At 45.8% G+C, this 24497-nt stretch overlaps 1 protein-coding gene across 1 annotated transcript in view; it reads right to left on the bottom strand.

Moving 5' to 3' along the window:
* The window catches only part of sorcs3b (sortilin related VPS10 domain containing receptor 3b), a 65218-nt gene extending 44707 nt beyond the window's left edge, over positions 1-20511 (bottom strand). Inside the window, exon 1 of the mRNA XM_064932515.1 lies at positions 19673-20511. Within this exon, the coding sequence (XP_064788587.1) occupies positions 19673-20386 (714 nt within the window). The 5' untranslated portion in view covers positions 20387-20511. The remainder of the gene's footprint in view (positions 1-19672) is intronic.
* Positions 20512-24497: the final 3986 nt, after the last annotated feature.

Below are 24497 nucleotides of genomic sequence, written 5' to 3'. Positions count from 1 at the left end.
GCCACCGTGCTGTGTGTGTTTACCCACCTCCACTAGCATACTCCTCTAGTAAAAAGAGTCCACTGGGCCACCGTGCTGTGTGTGTTTACCCACCTCCACTAGCATACTCCTCTAGTAAAAAGAGTCCACTGGGCCACCGTGCTGTGTGTGTTTACCCACCTCCACTAGCATACTCCTCTAGTAAAAAGAGTCCACTGGGCCACCGTGCTGTGTGTGTTTACCCACCTCCACTAGCATACTCCTCTAGTAAAAAGAGTCCACTGGGCCACCGTGCTGTGTGTGTTTACCCACCTCCACTAGCATACTCCTCTAGTAAAAAGAGTCCACTGGGCCACCGTGGTGTGTGTTTACCCACCTCCACTAGCATACTCCTCTAGTAAAAAGAGTCCACTGGGCCACCGTGGTGTGTGTTACCCACCTCCACTAGCATACTCCTATAGTAAAAAGAGTCCACTGGGCCACCGTGGTGTGTGTTACCCACCTCCACTAGCATACTCCTCTAGTAAAAAGAGTCCACTGGGCCACCGTGGTGTGTGTTTACCCACCTCCACTAGCATACTCCACTAGTAAAAAGAGTCCACTGGGCCACCGTGCTGTGTGTGTTTACCCACCTCCACTAGCATACTCCTCTAGTAAAAAGAGTCCACTGGGCCACCGTGCTGTGTGTGTTTACCCACCTCCACTAGCATACTCCTCTAGTAAAAAGAGTCCACTGGGCCACCGTGCTGTGTGTGTTTACCCACCTCCACTAGCATACTCCTCTAGTAAAAAGAGTCCACTGGGCCACCGTGCTGTGTGTGTTTACCCACCTCCACTAGCATACTCCACTAGTAAAAAGAGTCCACTGGGCCACCGTGCTGTGTGTGTTTACCCACCTCCACTAGCATACTCCTCTAGTAAAAAGAGTCCACTGGGCCACCGTGCTGTGTGTGTTTACCCACCTCCACTAGCATACTCCTCTAGTAAAAAGAGTCCACTGGGCCACCGTGCTGTGTGTGTTTACCCACCTCCACTAGCATACTCCTCTAGTAAAAAGAGTCCACTGGGCCACCGTGGTGTGTGTTTACCCACCTCCACTAGCATACTCCTCTAGAAAAAAGAGTCCACTGGGCCACCGTGGTGTGTGTTTACCCACCTCCACTAGCATACTCCTCTAGTAAAAAGAGTCCACTGGGCCACCGTGCTGTGTGTTTACCCACCTCCACTAGCATACTCATCTAGTAAAAAGAGTCCACTGGGCCACCGTGCTGTGTGTGTTTACCCACCTCCACTAGCATACTCCTCTAGTAAAAAGAGTCCACTGGGCCACCGTGCTGTGTGTGTTTACCCACCTTCACTAGCATACTCCTATAGTAAAAAGAGTCCACTGGGCCACCGTGGTGTGTGTTTACCCACCTCCACTAGCATTCTCCTATAGTAAAAAGAGTCCACTGGGCCACCATGCTGTGTGTTTACCCACCTCCACTAGCATACTCCTCTAGTAAAAAGAGTCCACTGGGCCACCGTGGTGTGTGTTTACCCACCTCCACTAGCATACTCCTATAGTAAAAAGAGTCCACTGGGCCACCGTGCTGTGTGTTTACCCACCTCCACTAGCATACTCCACTACTAAAAAGAGTCCACTGGGCCATGTGGTGTGTGTTTACCCACCTCCACTAGCATACTCCTCTAGTAAAAAGAGTCCACTGGGCCACCGTGCTGTGTGTGTTTACCCACCTCCACTAGCATACTCCTCTAGTAAAAAGAGTCCACTGGGCCTCCGTGGTGTGTGTTTACCCACCTCCACTAGCATACTCCTCTAGTAAAAAGAGTCCACTGGGCCACCGTGGTGTGTGTTTACCCACCTCCACTAGCATACTCCTCTAGTAAAAAGAGTCCACTGGGCCACCGTGGTGTGTGTTTACCCACCTCCACTAGCATACTCCACTAGTAAAAAGAGTCCACTGGGCCACCGTGCTGTGTGTTTACCCACCTTCACTAGCATACTCCTATAGTAAAAAGAGTCCACTGGGCCACCGTGGTGTGTGTTTACCCACCTCCACTAGCATTCTCCTATAGTAAAAAGAGTCCACTGGGCCACCGTGCTGTGTGTTTACCCACCTCCACTAGCATACTCCTCTAGTAAAAAGAGTCCACTGGGCCACCGTGGTGTGTGTTTACCCACCTCCACTAGCATACTCCTATAGTAAAAAGAGTCCACTGGGCCACCGTGCTGTGTGTTTACCCACCTCCACTAGCATACTCCATTACTAAAAAGAGTCCACTGGGCCATGTGGTGTGTGTTTACCCACCTCCACTAGCATACTCCTCTAGTAAAAAGAGTCCACTGGGCCACCGTGCTGTGTGTTTACCCACCTTCACTAGCATACTCCTATAGTAAAAAGAGTCCACTGGGCCACCGTGGTGTGTGTTTACCCACCTCCACTAGCATTCTCCTATAGTAAAAAGAGTCCACTGGGCCACCGTGCTGTGTGTTTACCCACCTCCACTAGCATACTCCATTACTAAAAAGAGTCCACTGGGCCATGTGGTGTGTGTTTACCCACCTCCACTAGCATACTCCTCTAGTAAAAAGAGTCCACTGGGCCACCGTGCTGTGTGTTTACCCACCTCCACTAGCATACTCCTCTAGTAAAAAGAGTCCACTAGGCCATGTGGTGTGTGTTTACCCACCTCCACTAGCATACTCCTCTAGTAAAAAGAGTCCACTGGGCCACCGTAGTGTGTGTTACCCACGTCCACTAGCATTCTCCACTAGTAAAAAGAGTCCACTGGGCCACCGTGCTGTGTGTTACCCACCTCCACTAGCATACTCCACAAATAAAAAGAGTCCACTAGGCCACCGTGCTGTGTGTTTACCCACCTCCACTAGCATACTCCTTTAGTAAAAAGAGTCCACTGGGCCACCATGCTGTGTGTTTACCCACCTCCACTAGCATACTCCTCTAGTAAAAAGAGTCCACTGGGCCACCGTGGTGTGTGTTTACCCACCTCCACTAGCATACTCCTCTAGTAAAAAGAGTCCACTGGGCCACCGTGGTGTGTGTTTACCCCCCTCCACTAGCATACTCCTCTAGTAAAAAGAGTCAACTGGGCTACCGTGCTGTGTGTTTATCCACCTCCACTAGCATACTCCTCTAGTAAAAAGAGTCCAATGGGCCACCGTGGTGTGTGTTTACCCACCTCCACTAGCATACTCCTCTAGTAAAAAGAGTCCACTGGGCCACCGTGGTGTGTGTTTACCCACCTCCACTTGCATACTCCACTAGTAAAAAGAGTCCACTGGGCCATGTGGTGTGTGTTTACCCACCTCTACTAGCATACTCCTCTAGTAAAAAGAGTCCACTGGGCCACCGTGCTGTGTGTTTACCCACCTCCACTAGCATACTCCTCTAGTAAAAAGAGTCCACTGGGCCATGTGGTGTGTGTTTACCCACCTCCACTAGCATACTCCACTAGTAAAAAGAGTCCACTGGGCCACCGTGGTGTGTGTTTACCCACCTCCACTAGCATACTCCTCTAGTAAAAAAGAGTCCACTGGGCCACATGGTGTGTGTTACCCACCTCCACTAGCATACTCCTCTAGAAAAAAGAGTCCACTGGGCCACCGTGGTGTGTGTTTACCCACCTCCACTAGCATACTCCACTAGTAAAAAGAGTCCACTGGGCCACCGTGCTGTGTGTGTTTACCCACCTCCACTAGCATACTCCTCTAGTAAAAAGAGTCCACTGGGCCACCGTGCTGTGTGTGTTTACCCACCTCCACTAGCATACTCCTCTAGTAAAAAGAGTCCACTGGGCCACCGTGCTGTGTGTGTTTACCCACCTCCACTAGCATACTCCTCTAGTAAAAAGAGTCCACTGGGCCAGCATGCTGTGTGTTTACCCACCTCCACTAGCATACTCCTCTAGTAAAAAGAGTCCACTGGGCCACCGTGCTGTGTGTGTTTACCCACCTCCACTAGCATACTCCTCTAGTAAAAAGAGTCCACTGGGCCACCGTGCTGTGTGTGTTTACCCATCTCCACTAGCATACTCCTCTAGTAAAAAGAGTCCACTGGGCCACCGTGCTGTGTGTGTTTACCCACCTCCACTAGCATACTCCACTAGTAAAAAGAGTCTACTGGGCCACAAGGTGTGTGTTACCCACCTCCACTAGCATACTCCTCTAGTAAAAAGAGTCCACTGGGCCACCGTGGTGTGTGTTACCCACCTCCACTAGCATACTCCTCTAGTAAAAAGAGTCCACTGGGCCACCGTGGTGTGTGTTACCCACCTCCACTAGCATACTCCTATAGTAAAAAGAGTCCACTGGGCCACCGTGGTGTGTGTTACCCACCTCCACTAGCATACTCCTCTAGTAAAAAGAGTCCACTGGGCCACCGTGCTGTGTGTGTTTACCCACCTCCACTAGCATACTCCACTAGTAAAAAGAGTCCACTGGGCCACCGTGCTGTGTGTGTTTACCCACCTCCACTAGCATACTCCTCTAGTAAAAAGAGTCCACTGGGCCACCGTGCTGTGTGTGTTTACCCACCTCCACTAGCATACTCCTCTAGTAAAAAGAGTCCACTGGGCCACCGTGCTGTGTGTGTTTACCCACCTCCACTAGCATACTCCTCTAGTAAAAAGAGTCCACTGGGCCACCGTGCTGTGTGTGTTTACCCACCTCCACTAGCATACTCCACTAGTAAAAAGAGTCCACTGGGCCACCGTGCTGTGTGTGTTTACCCACCTCCACTAGCATACTCCTCTAGTAAAAAGAGTCCACTGGGCCACCGTGCTGTGTGTGTTTACCCACCTCCACTAGCATACTCCTCTAGTAAAAAGAGTCCACTGGGCCACCGTGCTGTGTGTGTTTACCCACCTCCACTAGCATACTCCTCTAGTAAAAAAGTCCACTGGGCCACCGTGGTGTGTGTTTACCCACCTCCACTAGCATACTCCTCTAGTAAAAAGAGTCCACTGGGCCACCGTGGTGTGTGTTTACCCACCTCCACTAGCATACTCCACTAGTAAAAAGAGTCCACTGGGCCACCGTGGTGTGTGTTTACCCACCTCCACTAGCATACTCCTCTAGAAAAAAGAGTCCACTGGGCCACCGTGGTGTGTGTTTACCCACCTCCACTAGCATACTCCTCTAGTAAAAAGAGTCCACTGGGCCACCGTGCTGTGTGTTTACCCACCTCCACTAGCATACTCCTCTAGTAAAAAGAGTCCACTGGGCCACCGTGGTGTGTGTTTACCCACCTCCACTAGCATACTCCTCTAGTAAAAAGAGTCCACTGGGCCACCGTGCTGTGTGTGTTTACCCACCTCCACTAGCATACTCCACTAGTAAAAAGAGTCCACTGGGCCACCGTGCTGTGTGTGTTTACCCACCTCCACTAGCATACTCCTCTAGTAAAAAGAGTCCACTGGGCCACCGTGCTGTGTGTGTTTACCCACCTCCACTAGCATACTCCTCTAGTAAAAAGAGTCCACTGGGCCACCGTGCTGTGTGTGTTTACCCACCTCCACTAGCATACTCCTCTAGTAAAAAGAGTCCACTGGGCCACCGTGCTGTGTGTGTTTACCCACCTCCACTAGCATACTCCACTAGTAAAAAGAGTCCACTGGGCCACCGTGCTGTGTGTGTTTACCCACCTCCACTAGCATACTCCTCTAGTAAAAAGAGTCCACTGGGCCACCGTGCTGTGTGTGTTTACCCACCTCCACTAGCATACTCCTCTAGTAAAAAGAGTCCACTGGGCCACCGTGCTGTGTGTGTTTACCCACCTCCACTAGCATACTCCTCTAGTAAAAAGAGTCCACTGGGCCACCGTGGTGTGTGTTTACCCACCTCCACTAGCATACTCCTCTAGTAAAAAGAGTCCACTGGGCCACCGTGGTGTGTGTTTACCCACCTCCACTAGCATACTCCACTAGTAAAAAGAGTCCACTGGGCCACCGTGGTGTGTGTTTACCCACCTCCACTAGCATACTCCTCTAGAAAAAAGAGTCCACTGGGCCACCGTGGTGTGTGTTTACCCACCTCCACTAGCATACTCCTCTAGTAAAAAGAGTCCACTGGGCCACCGTGCTGTGTGTTTACCCACCTCCACTAGCATACTCCTCTAGTAAAAAGAGTCCACTGGGCCACCGTGGTGTGTGTTTACCCACCTCCACTAGCATACTCCTCTAGTAAAAAGAGTCCACTGGGCCACCGTGCTGTGTGTTTACCCACCTTCACTAGCATACTCCTATAGTAAAAAGAGTCCACTGGGCCACCGTGGTGTGTGTTTACCCACCTCCACTAGCATTCTCCTATAGTAAAAAGAGTCCACTGGGCCACCATGCTGTGTGTTTACCCACCTCCACTAGCATACTCCTCTAGTAAAAAGAGTCCACTGGGCCACCGTGCTGTGTGTGTTTACCCACCTCCACTAGCATACTCCTCTAGTAAAAAGAGTCCACTGGGCCACCGTGCTGTGTGTGTTTACCCACCTCCACTAGCATACTCCTCTAGTAAAAAGAGTCCACTGGGCCACCGTGGTGTGTGTTACCCACCTCCACTAGCATACTCCTCTAGTAAAAAGAGTCCACTGGGCCACCGTGGTGTGTTACCCACCTCCACTAGCATACTCCTATAGTAAAAAGAGTCCACTGGGCCACCGTGGTGTGTGTTACCCACCTCCACTAGCATACTCCTCTAGTAAAAAGAGTCCACTGGGCCACCGTGCTGTGTGTGTTTACCCACCTCCACTAGCATACTCCACTAGTAAAAAGAGTCCACTGGGCCACCGTGCTGTGTGTGTTTACCCACCTCCACTAGCATACTCCTCTAGTAAAAAGAGTCCACTGGGCCACCGTGCTGTGTGTGTTTACCCACCTCCACTAGCATACTCCTCTAGTAAAAAGAGTCCACTGGGCCACCGTGCTGTGTGTGTTTACCCACCTCCACTAGCATACTCCTCTAGTAAAAAGAGTCCACTGGGCCACCGTGCTGTGTGTGTTTACCCACCTCCACTAGCATACTCCACTAGTAAAAAGAGTCCACTGGGCCACCGTGCTGTGTGTGTTTACCCACCTCCACTAGCATACTCCTCTAGTAAAAAGAGTCCACTGGGCCACCGTGCTGTGTGTGTTTACCCACCTCCACTAGCATACTCCTCTAGTAAAAAGAGTCCACTGGGCCACCGTGCTGTGTGTGTTTACCCACCTCCACTAGCATACTCCTCTAGTAAAAAAGTCCACTGGGCCACCGTGGTGTGTGTTTACCCACCTCCACTAGCATACTCCTCTAGTAAAAAGAGTCCACTGGGCCACCGTGGTGTGTGTTTACCCACCTCCACTAGCATACTCCACTAGTAAAAAGAGTCCACTGGGCCACCGTGGTGTGTGTTTACCCACCTCCACTAGCATACTCCTCTAGAAAAAAGAGTCCACTGGGCCACCGTGGTGTGTGTTTACCCACCTCCACTAGCATACTCCTCTAGTAAAAAGAGTCCACTGGGCCACCGTGCTGTGTGTTTACCCACCTCCACTAGCATACTCCTCTAGTAAAAAGAGTCCACTGGGCCACCGTGGTGTGTGTTTACCCACCTCCACTAGCATACTCCTCTAGTAAAAAGAGTCCACTGGGCCACCGTGCTGTGTGTGTTTACCCACCTCCACTAGCATACTCCACTAGTAAAAAGAGTCCACTGGGCCACCGTGCTGTGTGTGTTTACCCACCTCCACTAGCATACTCCTCTAGTAAAAAGAGTCCACTGGGCCACCGTGCTGTGTGTGTTTACCCACCTCCACTAGCATACTCCTCTAGTAAAAAGAGTCCACTGGGCCACCGTGCTGTGTGTGTTTACCCACCTCCACTAGCATACTCCTCTAGTAAAAAGAGTCCACTGGGCCACCGTGCTGTGTGTGTTTACCCACCTCCACTAGCATACTCCACTAGTAAAAAGAGTCCACTGGGCCACCGTGCTGTGTGTGTTTACCCACCTCCACTAGCATACTCCTCTAGTAAAAAGAGTCCACTGGGCCACCGTGCTGTGTGTGTTTACCCACCTCCACTAGCATACTCCTCTAGTAAAAAGAGTCCACTGGGCCACCGTGCTGTGTGTGTTTACCCACCTCCACTAGCATACTCCTCTAGTAAAAAGAGTCCACTGGGCCACCGTGGTGTGTGTTTACCCACCTCCACTAGCATACTCCTCTAGTAAAAAGAGTCCACTGGGCCACCGTGGTGTGTGTTTACCCACCTCCACTAGCATACTCCACTAGTAAAAAGAGTCCACTGGGCCACCGTGGTGTGTGTTTACCCACCTCCACTAGCATACTCCTCTAGAAAAAAGAGTCCACTGGGCCACCGTGGTGTGTGTTTACCCACCTCCACTAGCATACTCCTCTAGTAAAAAGAGTCCACTGGGCCACCGTGCTGTGTGTTTACCCACCTCCACTAGCATACTCCTCTAGTAAAAAGAGTCCACTGGGCCACCGTGGTGTGTGTTTACCCACCTCCACTAGCATACTCCTCTAGTAAAAAGAGTCCACTGGGCCACCGTGCTGTGTGTTTACCCACCTTCACTAGCATACTCCTATAGTAAAAAGAGTCCACTGGGCCACCGTGGTGTGTGTTTACCCACCTCCACTAGCATTCTCCTATAGTAAAAAGAGTCCACTGGGCCACCATGCTGTGTGTTTACCCACCTCCACTAGCATACTCCTCTAGTAAAAAGAGTCCACTGGGCCACCGTGCTGTGTGTGTTTACCCACCTCCACTAGCATACTCCTCTAGTAAAAAGAGTCCACTGGGCCACCGTGCTGTGTGTGTTTACCCACCTCCACTAGCATACTCCTCTAGTAAAAAGAGTCCACTGGGCCACCGTGCTGTGTGTGTTTACCCACCTCCACTAGCATACTCCACTAGTAAAAAGAGTCCACTGGGCCACCGTGCTGTGTGTGTTTACCCACCTCCACTAGCATACTCCTCTAGTAAAAAGAGTCCACTGGGCCACCGTGCTGTGTGTGTTTACCCACCTCCACTAGCATACTCCTCTAGTAAAAAGAGTCCACTGGGCCACCGTGCTGTGTGTGTTTACCCACCTCCACTAGCATACTCCTCTAGTAAAAAGAGTCCACTGGGCCACCGTGGTGTGTGTTTACCCACCTCCACTAGCATACTCCTCTAGTAAAAAGAGTCCACTGGGCCACCGTGGTGTGTGTTTACCCACCTCCACTAGCATACTCCACTAGTAAAAAGAGTCCACTGGGCCACCGTGGTGTGTGTTTACCCACCTCCACTAGCATACTCCTCTAGAAAAAAGAGTCCACTGGGCCACCGTGGTGTGTGTTTACCCACCTCCACTAGCATACTCCTCTAGTAAAAAGAGTCCACTGGGCCACCGTGCTGTGTGTTTACCCACCTCCACTAGCATACTCCTCTAGTAAAAAGAGTCCACTGGGCCACCGTGGTGTGTGTTTACCCACCTCCACTAGCATACTCCTCTAGTAAAAAGAGTCCACTGGGCCACCGTGCTGTGTGTTTACCCACCTTCACTAGCATACTCCTATAGTAAAAAGAGTCCACTGGGCCACCGTGGTGTGTGTTTACCCACCTCCACTAGCATTCTCCTATAGTAAAAAGAGTCCACTGGGCCACCATGCTGTGTGTTTACCCACCTCCACTAGCATACTCCTCTAGTAAAAAGAGTCCACTGGGCCACCGTGGTGTGTGTTTACCCACCTCCACTAGCATACTCCTATAGTAAAAAGAGTCCACTGGGCCACCGTGCTGTGTGTTTACCCACCTCCACTAGCATACTCCACTACTAAAAAGAGTCCACTGGGCCATGTGGTGTGTGTTTACCCACCTCCACTAGCATACTCCTCTAGTAAAAAGAGTCCACTGGGCCACCGTGCTGTGTGTTTACCCACCTCCACTAGCATACTCCTCTAGTAAAAAGAGTCCACTGGGCCACCGTGCTGTGTGTTACCCACCTCCACTAGCATACTCCACTAGTAAAAAGAGTCCACTAGGCCACCGTGCTGTGTGTTTACCCACCTCCACTAGCATACTCCTTTTGTAAAAAGAGTCCACTGGGCCACCATGCTGTGTGTTTACCCACCTCCACTAGCATACTCCTCTAGTAAAAAGAGTCCACTGGGCTACCGTGCTGTGTGTTTACCCACCTCCACTAGCATACTCCTCTAGTAAAAAGAGTCCAATGGGCCACCGTGGTGTGTGTTTACCCACCTCCACTAGCATACTCCTCTAGTAAAAAGAGTCCACTGGGCCACCGTGGTGTGTGTTTACCCACCTCTACTAGCATACTCCTCTAGTAAAAAGAGTCCACTGGGCCACCGTGGTGTGTGTTTACCCACCTCTACTAGCATACTCCTCTAGTAAAAAGAGTCCACTGGGCCACCGTGCTGTGTGTTTACCCACCTCCACTAGCATACTCCTCTAGTAAAAAGAGTCCACTGGGCCATGTGGTGTGTGTTTACCCACCTCCACTAGCATACTCCACTAGTAAAAAGAGTCCACTGGGCCACCGTGCTGTGTGTGTTTACCCACCTCCACTAGCATACTCCTCTAGTAAAAAGAGTCCACTGGGCCACCGTGCTGTGTGTTTACCCACCTCCACTAGCATACTCCTCTAGTAAAAAAGAGTCCACTGGGCCACCGTGGTGTGTGTTTACCCACCTCCACTAGCATACTCCTCTAGTAAAAAGAGTCCACTGGGCCACCGTGGTGTGTGTTTACCCACCTCCACTAGCATACTCCACTAGTAAAAAGAGTCAACTGGGCTACCGTGCTGTGTGTTTACCCACCTCCACTAGCATACTCCTCTAGTAAAAAGAGTCCACTGGGCCATGTGGTGTGTGTTTACCCACCTCCACTAGCATACTCCTCTTGTAAAAAAGAGTCTACTGGGCCACCGTGCTATGTGTGTTTACCCACCTCCACTAGCATACTCCTCTAGTAAAAAGAGTCCACTGGGCCACCGTGCTGTGTGTGTTTACCCACCTCCACTAGCATACTCCTCTAGTAAAAAGAGTCCACTGGGCCACCGTGCTGTGTGTTTACCCACCTCTACTAGCATACTCCTCTAGTAAAAAGAGTCCACTGGGCCACCGTGCTGTGTGTTTACCCACCTCCACTAGCATACTCCTCTAGTAAAAAAGAGTCCACTGGGCCACCGTGGTGTGTGTTTACCCACCTCCACTAGCATACTCCTCTAGTAAAAAGAGTCCACTGGGCCACCGTGCTGTGTGTTTACCCACCTCCACTAGCATACTCCTCTAGTAAAAAGAGTCCACTGGGCCACCGTGGTGTGTGTTACCCACCTCCACTAGCATACTCCTCTAGTAAAAAGAGTCCACTGGGCCACCGTGCTGTGTGTTTACCCACATCCACTAGCATACTCCTCTAGTAAAAAGAGTCCACTGGGCCACCGTGCTGTGTGTTTACCCACCTCCACTAGCATACTCCACTCGTAAAAAGAGTCCACTGGGCCACCGTGGTGTGTGTTTACCCACCTCCACTAGCATACTCCTCTAGTAAAAAGAGTCCACTGGGCCACCGTGGTGTGTGTTTACCCACCTTTACTTGTATATTCATTCCTGGTAATAATTGTTGATTTGTTTCTTTATTACCTTTAAATATCCAAGTTGGTAAATGTTGAAAAGGTCTGAAAGACCTTCTGGTGTATGGTGCCTAAATATCCTGATTTCACATATATTAGCTTTCCCAGCAGGCATAGCCTTATTTCACTGTAATAGGTTAATTCATTAACAATTAAATCAATCCATTAACATACACCAGCTAATGGCGAGGTTTTAAACACCACCGCATTTTCCCCAAACTACGTTTTACTCTATAGCCATCAAACATCTCCACGAAGAAAAAAAGACTTGATCGTGAGAGAGGCCAGTCGTGACCTGATTCCTTAAAAGATGAGGTAGGGAGGGGTCTGAATGCATCAAAAGATTGAAAATCATATGGCTCATAGGTCTAGACCAGGGGTGTCCAACCTTGTTCCTGGAGAGCAGAGGAGGCTGCTGAGGGGAGGACAACTCAAAATAATGGCCAGAATGGAGTGAATGGAATGTGTTTGATACCATTTCTTTCACTCCATTCCAGCCATTATTTTCAACCATCCTCCCCTTAGCAGCCTCCACTACGGGAGAGCTCCCCTCCTGTAGGTTTTCACTCCAGCCGCAGTTGTAACTAACCTGGTCCAACTTATCAACCAGCTAATTATTAGAATCTGGTGTGCTAGATTAGGGTTGCAATGAAAACCTACTGGATGATAGTTCTGCGGGAACAGGGTAGGAGAGCCCTGGTCTAGACATCGTGGCAAACACATTCATTTAATTGGGCCCCTGATGCACAACACTAGTTGGATCTGCAGTGCCACTGAGAAAGACTTGTCAAACAGCACAAAGCTGGCAGGTAGCAGGAGAAGAAAGACTGTGACTGTGCCTCTGTTGTTCTCTCCAGATTGCAACCCATTTCACTGCACTGGCAACACAGGCAATTCAGAGGCCACTGAAAGACATCTCAAGTTGATTCATTGTTAAAACTGGTACATTGCCTTCTCGGATTGGAATAGCATAAAAAGAGATGCAGAAAATAAGTAATTTAGAAAAGCTGTATTTTCATTAGCTGAACACATTTGGTGATGCTCACTCTGATTACTGTTGCTGTTTTGAGGCACCCCTCAAACTTTTCAGAGATTTGAATTTTGTGGTAACCTAATAATCAGGCACACATTAATAACAGACTGTGAAAGCAAGTTGTGCAATCACTAAGATAAACACCTATGACAGAACAATATGTGACAAGTTTTGCTCTCATGAATAAGGATTAATGTATTCATATATTCATAAGAAATCATTTTCATCAAACACCTGCAGTGAAATATTGATTGGTTACATTTAGTTAGCTAAAAGCCCACCATCTTGATTGTAATCAAAAGGACATCTACAAAAGGACATCTACAAAAAAACACAGTAGCAAATGACAAACAAAACATATATTGCTTAGCTATAGAAAGACCTTGGTCTTTCCTAATCACAAATATGGATTGAATTGATTGTTTGTCTTTGTGAGTGATGACAAGTTATTCTGTGAAGTACCAATTTCATCCAAGCATAACTCTGGTGAAAGCCCTTATGCATTGATTGAGCTTGGCGAACAACATTAGTCTTTAAATGCTTGCTGTAGGCCAACACTCCATTATCCCCAATCCACACAGCCATGCTTGCTATGTTTAAAACGTCAAAGTGTATGAGGATTCCTTACTCCATAATAAGTCCCTTGCATTCCAAGCACCTGAGAAATAATGGATGTATGAATGTCACTACGAGACATCGGCTGAGTAGTGTTTCACGACCTCGCTCAGCTTCGAACATGATAGCATTATCTGTTTTGCTTTAGGCAGGTGCCTGTGTGTGGCTCATGCACCATGGTAAGGGATGCCACATATATTTTAGTTAACAAGGTTCTGTAGATTCTGGCATCCATAAGGTGTCAGTACAAGAATTTGGTATATACAGTACCTGTACATTCAAACAGTTGCATTTTGAGATTATATAATGTCAAAACCTCTGCAATTTTATGTTGAAGGAATCATGATTTAACTGAAGGTGAGATTTGAGTGAAAAAAAGATGGGGAACATCATAATATCTCCCGCCAATGAAAATAAATAGATAAACAATAACAACAAATTAGGCTATACTCCTCAATATTACTATGCTGTGACAGTTATTCCTAATTCTTTACATGCAAGCTTGTCAAATTTGATTCACCGCCTGCTTCATCTCTGATTAAGTCCATAACATAATGAGTGTGTGTGCCTATGTGTGTGTGTGTGTGTGTGTGTGTGTGTGTGTGTGTGTGTGTGTGTGTGTGTGTGTGTGTGTGTGTGTGTGTGTGTGTGTGTGTGTGTGTGTGTGTGTGTGTGTGTGTCTGTGTGTGTGTCTGCGTGCAACAGAAGTGCAGCATTGACTTTAAATGCACTTTGTGAAGCCAAATGAATCTGAGTGCTGTGGAAGTGCTGAGGCCCCACAGTGATGTTCTGCATTATGGTCCCTTCACACAAATCATTCATGATAAAAGCAAATAGAAGTGTCATTTGGAGGAGTACAAATATAGTTATAGGAGTGGAAGGCTAACACTCTAAGTGCCCTTATTACTGTATAAGTATTCCTGTAAGTACCGTGTAAAAAGTATTGTAATTACAAATTGTTACACTGCACTTACAACTGTAATCCTTACCCTTGTCCTTACCCTTCCCCTAACTCTAATCTTAACACTAACCCTAAACACATGGCAAGTGCAGTGTAATAATGAGTGAGTAATCACAATATTTGTTACACTGTACTGACAGGAATAATTACACTAACACTATTCAATAACCGCAAAGCAGTCTGTCATCAACCCCACAAAGGTATAACACTATGTCATTAAGACATTGTGGGGGAACATTCACAGAGTAACATGGTCTTCATTACAGCCTTCCACAGTGGTGTATAATGTAATCAATCAGGTATCCAACCCCCGGTTGTATCTGCGCCTCTATACCACGGTAGCCCACTGAGCTATGGCAATATCCCTGAGCTCTAACATGAGTCTTCAGCTCTCTGGCAAAGTTACCCAGGAAAGGTGTAGTTCACTGAACTACATCTGCTACACAGAGACTACAGAAAGTGAAACGTTCCAATAGACCCCTAAACAGTTTGGACTACAGTGTCAATGACTGCCACACTTACATACTGCGGTAAGCTATTATACACTGAGTAGACTTGAGAAATAAGGCACGAGGGGGTGTAGTATATGTCCAATGTACCATCGCTAAGAGCTGTTCTTAGGCAAGACGCAACGCCATTAACTGTGGTATATTGGCCATATACCACAAACCCCCAAGGTGCCTAAATGCTATTATAAACTGGTTACCAACGTAATTAGAGCAGTAAAAATAAATGCTTTGTCATACCCGTGGTATACTGATATACCACGGCTGTCAGCCAATCAGCATTAAGGGCTCAAACCACACAGTTAATAAAAAAACATCAAAACATCTTAGATATGATGTCCCGTTTTGGGAACCTGCATGGTTCTGGTACCGGTTCTGACCAGCATCTTTGCTTATAAGTCGTCATATATCTAAATGGATTGCATTGAGCGATAGCCCTGATTCTCACGGACACAGGCGTATGTATATTTGGCCTGTGTGAAGAGGAATGTGAAATTTGACACCACTTGAACCTGGGATGTACCTTCTACCATTTCGTTAGCTCTTCCGACTGTCCATCAACTCCTGGCTGAACACTACTCACATGCTCTGTTTAACCTTTATTTAACTCGGCAAGTCAGTTAAGAACAAATTCTTATTTACAATGATGGCCTACTCCAGTCAAACCCTAACCCGGACAACGCTGTGCCAATTGTGAGCCGCCCTATGGGACTCCCAATCACGGCCGGTTGTGATACAGTCTGGAATCGAACCAGGGTCTGTAGTGACGCCTCTAGCACTGAGATACAGTGCCTTAGACTGCTGCACCACTTGGGAGTCCACTAGCAAAGTATTGCAGCAGGAGAGAGTGGTTTCGTCGCAGTAGCACGTTCATAGATCAATTTATAGCCAGCAATCTAAGATAATTAATATATTTTAAACATAAAACACTTTTTGTTTGTCATAGAGGGAGAATATTAATATGTGATGAAAGGCGTGTTCCTAATGAGTTCAGGAAGCCAAGCTACAGCTATGTGAGACGTTCACTGCGATGGGGGCAGACGTTTTCATCAAGAGAGATCTTTAGCAAATATGCACATTTTCTCTAACACTAAACATACATATATGTATTTTACAGTTATAAGGAAGGTGATATATTTAGAAAGCATATAAGTAATTTCAGGCATTAATCATACAGTTGTATTGAATAGGAAATACATCATATAAAATATTTCATATTTGTATCATATTTTTACTGTGTATTTGAGCGTGTGTCCTCCAAAGTGACTACACCCCCAAAACATTTACCAGAAAGGTGAAATTTGAACCTTTCTTGGAGTATGCAGCATTACTAATTATTGTTTATGGCCCTCTCAAGATAAATAATTACTTTGGGGGACTATGTAGCTTACATTGTAGATTATATTTAGTTACATTTAACTGGTTTTAAGAACACCTTCCTAATTTTGAGTTGCACCCCCTTTTGCCCTCAGAACAGCCTCAATTCGTTGGGGCATGGACTTTACAAGGTGCCAAAAATGTTCCACAGGGATGCTGGCCCATGTTGACTCCAACATCCCACAGTTGTGTCAAATTGGCAGGGTGTCCTTTGGGTGGTAGACCATTCTTGATATACATGGGAAACTATTGAGCATGAAAAACCCAGCAGCGTTGCAGTTCTTGACACAAACAGGTGCGCCAGGCACCTACTACCATACCCCATTCAAAGGCACTTAAATATTTTGTCTTGCCCATTCACTCTCTGAATGGCACACATACAGTACACAATTCATGTCTCAATTGTCTCATGGCTTAAAAATCCTTCTTTTAAACTGTCTCCTCCCCTTCATCTACACTGATTGAAGTGGATTTAACAAGTGACATCAATAACGGATCTTAGCTTTCACCTGGATTCACCTGGTCAGTCTGTCATGGAAAGAGCAGGTGTTCTTCATGTTTTATACACTCGGTGTAGATTAGACCACACCTATTTATCCTACTATTGCCATACCTTACTGATGATGACACTTGGACTAATTTTGAAATGACAACAGTGGGCCAAATGCCATGGACAAAGGAGGCATTAAATAAATTGTATAAAGCTGAAATACTCTGCAGAGTATACCCTGGGTAGCCAACAGCCCAGGGGCGAACTGGTCATTTGGCATTTTGGGCAAATGCCTGACGGGCTGCTTCATTTTTAGCCCAGTGGGCCTGTGTAACTTGGATTATTTTTGCACAAAATGATTGTTTGTTGTCTGTGCAGATTGTTGTTTATAAGAGTATTTAATCTATTATGAATATGTTTTTCTCTATAATGGAATGAGATAGAATAGTCATATCAGTGCCAAAAACTGATTAATTTGTCTCTGGTTTGGAGGCACAGTGCTCATTCTGAGCTTTAGTTGTATGGAGTAATATTTCACTGTATGCTTGCAACACATTTTCTTCATTCCTTTTTCATGGAAATACCAATACTTCACAGACAACACCTACAAAAAGCCTACCCATTTAGTCCACTCCAACAGGTACGCTCACATTTGCTGATTCTAACCCCTCTCCTATAATTACGCACTAACATGGTCAGATTGGCCATTTGGAAATAGTGGCAAATTCCAGAAGCGCCGAACCATCTTTGTGTTGGGTGGGTTGTTCAAAATTGACAACAAAAAAAGGGACACAGCCGGCGGCCCATCGGCCTGTTAAGATTTTTTATTTTAAAAAATTGCCAATTTTTCTGTTGCCATAATAATATATTTGAGCTTTTGCCTGATCAGTGGGGACAATCTGTGTATTTTAATTATTCTATTAAAGTTGATTTGCTTCTAAATCTCAGTGTCTTCAGCCAGCGAGTGGGTCGTAGTTTAGGAGCTGTAGTAACAAGTGACTCTGTTGTTGAATCACAGAGCATAACCACCGCCACTGGAGGCTGGAAAGTCCTTGCATATTTCCCGCCGATTTCATTTGCTGAAAGGCCTGTCACTTCTTTGCAGAAAGATACGCATACACGGGGAATCCATCCGCATCCACATAAACTAGTTCCGGCGTCACTCTATGACAAACACAGAAGGTTTTGTATTGAATTCAATATAATAAAATAGATAAAGAGGGAGGGAGAGAGATAGCCAGGTCCTTAATGTAGCCATTGGCTGCAGCCAAAGCATTAAGGATCTGGCTCTCTCTCTCTCTCTCTCTCCTCGCTCTCGCTCTGTTGTCTTCTATTGAATGATATGTAGCCTAATATTTAAACACTTAGCAAAGTAGGCAGGGGGGAACGCGTCAGGCACTAATTTGAAATATGAATTTATACTGTTATAAGGTACTAAATGAGCCAATGGTGATCTATAAGGTATTAATTCTGTGATTTTGTTCTTTGGCTAATATTTGTGTTTATTCATTCACAACTAGGATGGGTAACACTTTATTTTAAGGGTCCAGAATAAACCATTTATGAGGATTTATAAACTGTGTGTTCATCATTTATGAAGTATTACTACCACATGAGTATACAATTTACTAATAATTAGTAAAACATTTTTGCAGCCCCTAATCTAAAGTGAGTGCTATTTACACTGTTTTGAGTGACAAGTGTAATTTCTCCCCAAAAAAGCTGCGCATGCCATTGGTAGACATTCCTGCAGTACTTGGTAAAAGAATAAGCACAAAACACAGGATGTTTAAGAAAATCTATATACATGTGTGAATAACTAGCTTACTAACATTTACAAATGTGGGAGTAATGGTCAATGAGTGATGAGCAAATGGTTTGTAAATGCCTTATAATGCCTTACAAATGGTTTAATATGGACCTTAAAATAAAGTGTTACCCTAGGATGTTCCTGGGCACCGCACAGGCAGTGTTGTCCCCTGGTCTTCTGGTCTCAGTGATGCTAGGCTTACAGCACAGACATCTCAGCTGCAGCAGCAGTCATGTGTAGTGGAGGTAGGGAGAACAGAGAGAGAAACGCACAAACTGACACAGATGTCCTGCCAGTTTATTGATAGTTTGGCTCTGTATTATATATGTAATAGTAATTAACCCTTAGCATGGGGGGGGGGAGCTTTCATAAGGTATTATGGGTCAATGGTCATCTATTAGGCATTTATTCAGTAATTGTTCGTCTTTATCTAATAAATATGTTTATTAATTCACAACCAGGATGTTGCTGGGCCCAGTACAGGCAGTGTGGTCCCCTGGTCTTCTGGTACCAGTGATGTGAGAAAGGATGCTAGGCTTAGCAGAGACAGCTCAGAGGTGAGTGCAGTGGAGGTAGGAAGAAAACAGAGAGACACAGATGTACTGCCAGTTTCTTAATATGTTGGCTCTATATGTAATAGCCATTAACACTTAGGAGTGACAGACAGAGTACAAGGTGAAGCAAAGACAGACAGAGTGACAACAGAGGAGAACAAGGAGAAGCACAGACAGACAGACAGACAGACAGACAGACAGACAGACAGACAGACAGACAGACAGACAGACAGACAGAGAAGATGCAGAGACATATGGCACAACAGGGAGGCAACAGAGGCCCAATTATAGTGGTGAGTTCTATCACCAGCAGAGTTTTTACATGTTGTATTTGTCTTAGACATGAGCGGCTGAAAAGAGGAGGACAATGTTTCACAGGTCACTGTCTGCCCCTGTGCTCCAATAATTAATTAGCCATAAAGCAAAGTAACCTCAATCATGAGACAGACATGTTATACATGAATAATCTCATGTCTTTAAATGATTCAGAGAAATGCTCCCTCTGAGTTTAATTGACAATAAAACCATGCATTATTTCGCGGGGGTGAGAAAGCTGTGCGTAATGATGCGCAACTTGAACGCTAGGCTTTTGAAATATACTGCAGGTGATACATTGAGTAAAAGACTAAAACGTTGAGTTAAAAATCGTCTTTAGAAATGCACACCATTTGTACATGATTAACTTTAATTTTAACTCACGCTGCTGTTTTCTCCAACCCAGTGCCCCATTGCCTGGTTGTGCGCAGAGTCTCCGGACAGAGGGAAAGTGGAGGTAACCAGAAGCGGCTCACTTTGCCTCGAGCTAGTTCTTGCGTCCTCCCCAGTTCGTCGGTATTCTGTCCTCGAACTGTAAACGCCTTGTAAAGGCTCCACAAGCTTCTCGGCTGAAAATGCGTCACCAGGACCTCCAATTTGACTCCTGCCCGAATATTCGCCAAATGATGTGCTTCGCTTTGTCCTCGTACGGTTACTTGAAGCAAATGTACCGTCTTTAACTTCAAAGGAACTGTCAGACTTTTTGCTGTCAGCAGTAAAATGCTTGGAACGGTTTGGCGCCTTTTTATCTCTGACAGTAGATACAGCGTCTGGTGGCACTTTCCCAATAACTCCGTCCAAGTCATTTGGCAATTTCTCCTCACCTTTTGGAACTACGGCTTTTCCATCAATTGTTTCCATTCTAAAATCTCTGGAAAATGTGGATTCCTTGTCGATATACTTTGGGACTTTGACCCATGCGGATTTTAGGTTTGCGCGCAGCTCCAGGGGCAATTTATCCATACGGTTAAACCAAACGTTCGTCGTCGTGGAACTCGATGGCGAACTTATTTCAGCGTATGCCGTCAACATATTGTAAAAAGAGATTAAAATGCAAGTCAAAAGAGCCCAACACCAAACTGACCCCGATGAGACCATTGTTTTCAACTCACTGTTGCCAAATATGTTAAACAATAAAAATACGTTTGACGGTGGTAGTAGATTGATCAACTTGTGAAATATTCACTGCGTTACCGTTACAATCAAGAGTCGCTTAAACTGATCTGCTCACGTCCAGGAATTTGTCAAAGTGACCAACAACCAGTTGGGGAGGCGCTGCACAGCAGACAAAATGCGCCCGACAGAAAGTGATTGTGGCAATTGGAGGGATTTGTAGGACAAGAATTACGTTAATAACGCATTAAATATCTAAACTTGTTTATTTATTTTTAAATCAACATGAATTAGTGGCAGTATCGTTATTTGCCAAATCCATATGGAATAGTTATCCGGCAAACTGGATAGCCTCCTCCAGTGCGTCATTGGTTCACCCGACAAAACATTAATCTCAGTATAGGCAATCTTTACCATTGAATTTCCTTCTGCAGAGCAGGTGAGTGTACAGCTTTAATAGACAACCAATAAGCCATGTGCAAATTCACATAATAGGCACATTTTGGATATATTTTGTAGATTTGAAGGAAAAAACATCTAGAGTATGTTGCCAATTTTCTGACATGTATGTGTATTTAGGCCTACATTTGGAAGAGTTCACCGAAAATACAAATGTACATGATTTTCTTCTAACCTTGACTTAGACAGTTTATATGTTGTGCATATTTAGGTTATTTCATTCATTTCAGCAGCCTCTGGCTGGCATTAGCTTCCTCGGACCTCTAATAAATGGCTCTCAACAAGGTATATCCTAGCATGGAAGTTCCTTCCAAACCTCTGCAACATAAATTGAGTAGAAAATCATGTAAATGTTTATTTTGGGTGAACTATGCCAGGAAAACAATAGGAACGCCTTGTGTTAAGAAGTATTCAAGAATGACAGTATTGTCATCGGCTCAAACCAGCTCAGAACAGCAGTCTAGCTGTTCTTCAGAGGTGGTGCGGAGTCAGGGAAAACTCTCATTGCTGTGTATCACTGTGCTACAGAAAACTGAAAACTGAAGAAAAAAACAGCAGTTGATCTTTACCCAACTTATCTGTGCATATTTGAATGTACAATTTTTTTAATAGGCCAAACAAACAATGTGCTTTGAAATTATATTCAGTCTGTATGGTTGCTGTATTTTTCAAGAATTTCTATGCCCACTAGCAATACTATATCCTATTCTGGTGTTCTAAATGTTCTGTTTGTAAGTCCAGCCATATAGCCTGTTTTTGAAAAGTATGGTAATGTGCATACACTTTCCTTATCAAGTAAACAATGTATTTATACCTACTTACATACATTTGAGGAGAAGTAGCATTCTTTATAATGATATGCTAATTGAAAATTATTAAGTTCAATTAGAGGTGCACAGCAAATCAAGAGTCATTTCCTTTTGTCAGTGTCAGTCAGCGCTCCCTATAATTGTATCTCAATCTTTGAGGATATGGCAGAGTTGATTTGAGAAACAGGAGAGCAAAGTGGGGAGGAGGTCTATGAAGAACATAATTATGCAGGAGATAGTGACTGAAATGTATGTGATATTTACATCACCTGTCAATCGCGCTCTGATAGAAAAATTAGAACAAAGATTTCCATTTCCTTCAAGGCCAAAGTGTCTTTGCATCAAAGGAAGGAGACAAAGCATTTTGCTGCATCAAAAGAGAGGGCAACCGTTACATAGAATAATTAGGCTATGCAATTACTCCCACTTTATCCAACTTGGATCTCTTATGACTTATTTTTACAATTATGTTTCTATCCTATTCTTGCTAATGAATGACAATAACGTAGCAAAACCTGCAATATAAACTGTAATATGCTAGTTGTGAAACTCACGTAAGAAACTATTCTTGCCACTTACATGTACACTGAGTGTACAAAACATTAAGAACCTGCTCTTTCCATGACATAGACTGACTAGGTGAATCCAGGTGAAAGCCCTTATTGTGTCACTTGTTAAATCCACTTCAATCAGCATAGATGAAGGGGATGAGACCGGTTAAATAAGGATTTTTAAGCCTTGAGACAATTGAGACATGGATTGTGCATGTGTGCAATTCAGAGAGTGAATGGGCAATACAAAAGATTTAAGTGACTTTGAACGCGATATGTAGTAGGTGCCAGGCACACCGTTTTGTGTCAAGATCTGCAATGCTGATGGGCTTTTCACTCTCAACAGTTTCCCATGTGTATCAAGAATGGTCCACTATCCAAAGGACATCCAGCAAACATGTCACAACAGGGAAGGATTGGAATCAACATTGGCCAGCTTTCGACACCTTGTAGAGTCCATGCCCTAGCAAACAATATCAGTAAGGTGTACCTAATCTTTTGTACACTCAGTGTATATGTAACAGTATAGCTTCCGTCCCTCTCCTCGCCCTAACCTGGGCTCAAACCAGGGACCCTCTGCACACATCAACGGTCACCCTCAAAGCATCGTTACCCATCGCTCCACAAAAGCCGTGGCCCTTGCAGAGCAAGGGGAACCACTACTTCAAGGTCTCAGAGCGAGTGACGTCACCGATTGAAACGCTATTAGCGAGCACCACCGCTAACTAGCTAGCCATTTCACATCGGTTACATATATCATGGTTGTTCTGTAGTTACTGTATATGACCAACTTGCTATGAAATACACTCTGTATAAGCAGCTCAAGTTATGTTTTAAATCACATGTAACACTCACTCAGTGTCCTTGAAAGTTTAATTTAAAATCACAACACACGAGTTGTTGACATAATGGATGAAAGTGACAGCAAATCAATTTGTGGCTGATACAACCTATGACAGTGCCACAGTAGATCCCTATAGAGTGTAATGTACAAAAAAGCAAAAGAGAATCTAGTGACTCCGTGTCTCAGGAGTTTTGCATTTGGCCACTCCTTTCTGCACGGCTGTACAAACAAATTGAGATTCATGGAACTGGAAGCTTGGGCAGCAGGTGCTACTGTTGTGGCTCTCAAACTCAGCCCCATGCAGACGCTGTACACCGGCAAGCACGCACGCACGCCACACACACACACACACACACACACGCACACTCACACACAGAACCACACACACACTATGTGGGCCAATCCTGCCACCACAACCCCTCTGACATGGAAGTCTAATTGGACTGATGAGACTCTGTTTACCGATTATTCACCTGAAATGAAGTGGCCAGTTCCCAAACTGACCATGGCAGACCAGTAAGGGAAACCACCTCCATCAATGACATATCTTTTAATCTATTCTAACCTTGAGCCATTCCAAGCATGTGTTGTTGTTGTTGTGTGTGTGTGTGTGTGTGTGTGTGTGTGTGTGTGTGTGTGTGTGTGTGTGTGTGTGTGTGTGTGTGTGTGTGTGTGTGTGTGTGTGTGTGTGTGTGTGTGTGTGTGTGTGTGTGTGTGTGTGTGTGTGTGTGTGTGTGTGTGTGTGTGTGTGTGTGTGTGTGAGCGTGTGTGTGTGTGTGTGTGTGTGTGTGTGTGTGTGTGTGTGAAGGAGGGGGGACTGAGAGAGAGAGAGAGAGAGACAGAAGGAAAGAATAAGGGGGTGCAGCAGTGTGTGCTAGCGTGTGTGTGTGTGTGCGCGTGTGCATGTGTCTGCGTGCGAGACAAAGAGAGAGATGGAGAAAAAGAGTCTCCCAGACTCCAACTCTGCGTGTGTGTATCTACGCTTTTCACTCCCCTCCCCTGATTAGATGATTAATTCGATTATCAGATCAAATCCTCTCATTTAAGTAGGTTTGCCGAGTCGAGCCCTGAAAACAGCAGCTCCTCTCAGCCTCCAGCCAACCGAGCCTAGACAAGGAGGAGCAGCCCAGAAGCTCTCAGGATAAAATCACATTTGTGCATCCACTGTCTGCATTCCAAGCTTGCTAGCTTCAACACTTCCTTGATCCTGACAGAGCAGACACACTGGAAGTAACAGTAACAGTAATGGTCGCCACACAGACAACTCACAGTCCGGCAATGGAGATGAACAACAAGGTGCACTATCGCCATGCCATTAACCCTTAAAAATCTAAAGTCTTCCGTATGCTTCGGTTCGGCTGGTGCTGACATGGAATTGTTTAACGATGGTCATACCATGTATCCTTTGGCTAATTGATTTGGAATTTTAGGAC

This window comes from Oncorhynchus masou, chromosome 23 (assembly GCF_036934945.1).
Source record: "Oncorhynchus masou masou isolate Uvic2021 chromosome 23, UVic_Omas_1.1, whole genome shotgun sequence".
Taxonomy (NCBI): Eukaryota; Metazoa; Chordata; class Actinopteri; order Salmoniformes; family Salmonidae; genus Oncorhynchus; species Oncorhynchus masou.
This window is presented reverse-complemented; position numbering and strand designations above follow the sequence as displayed.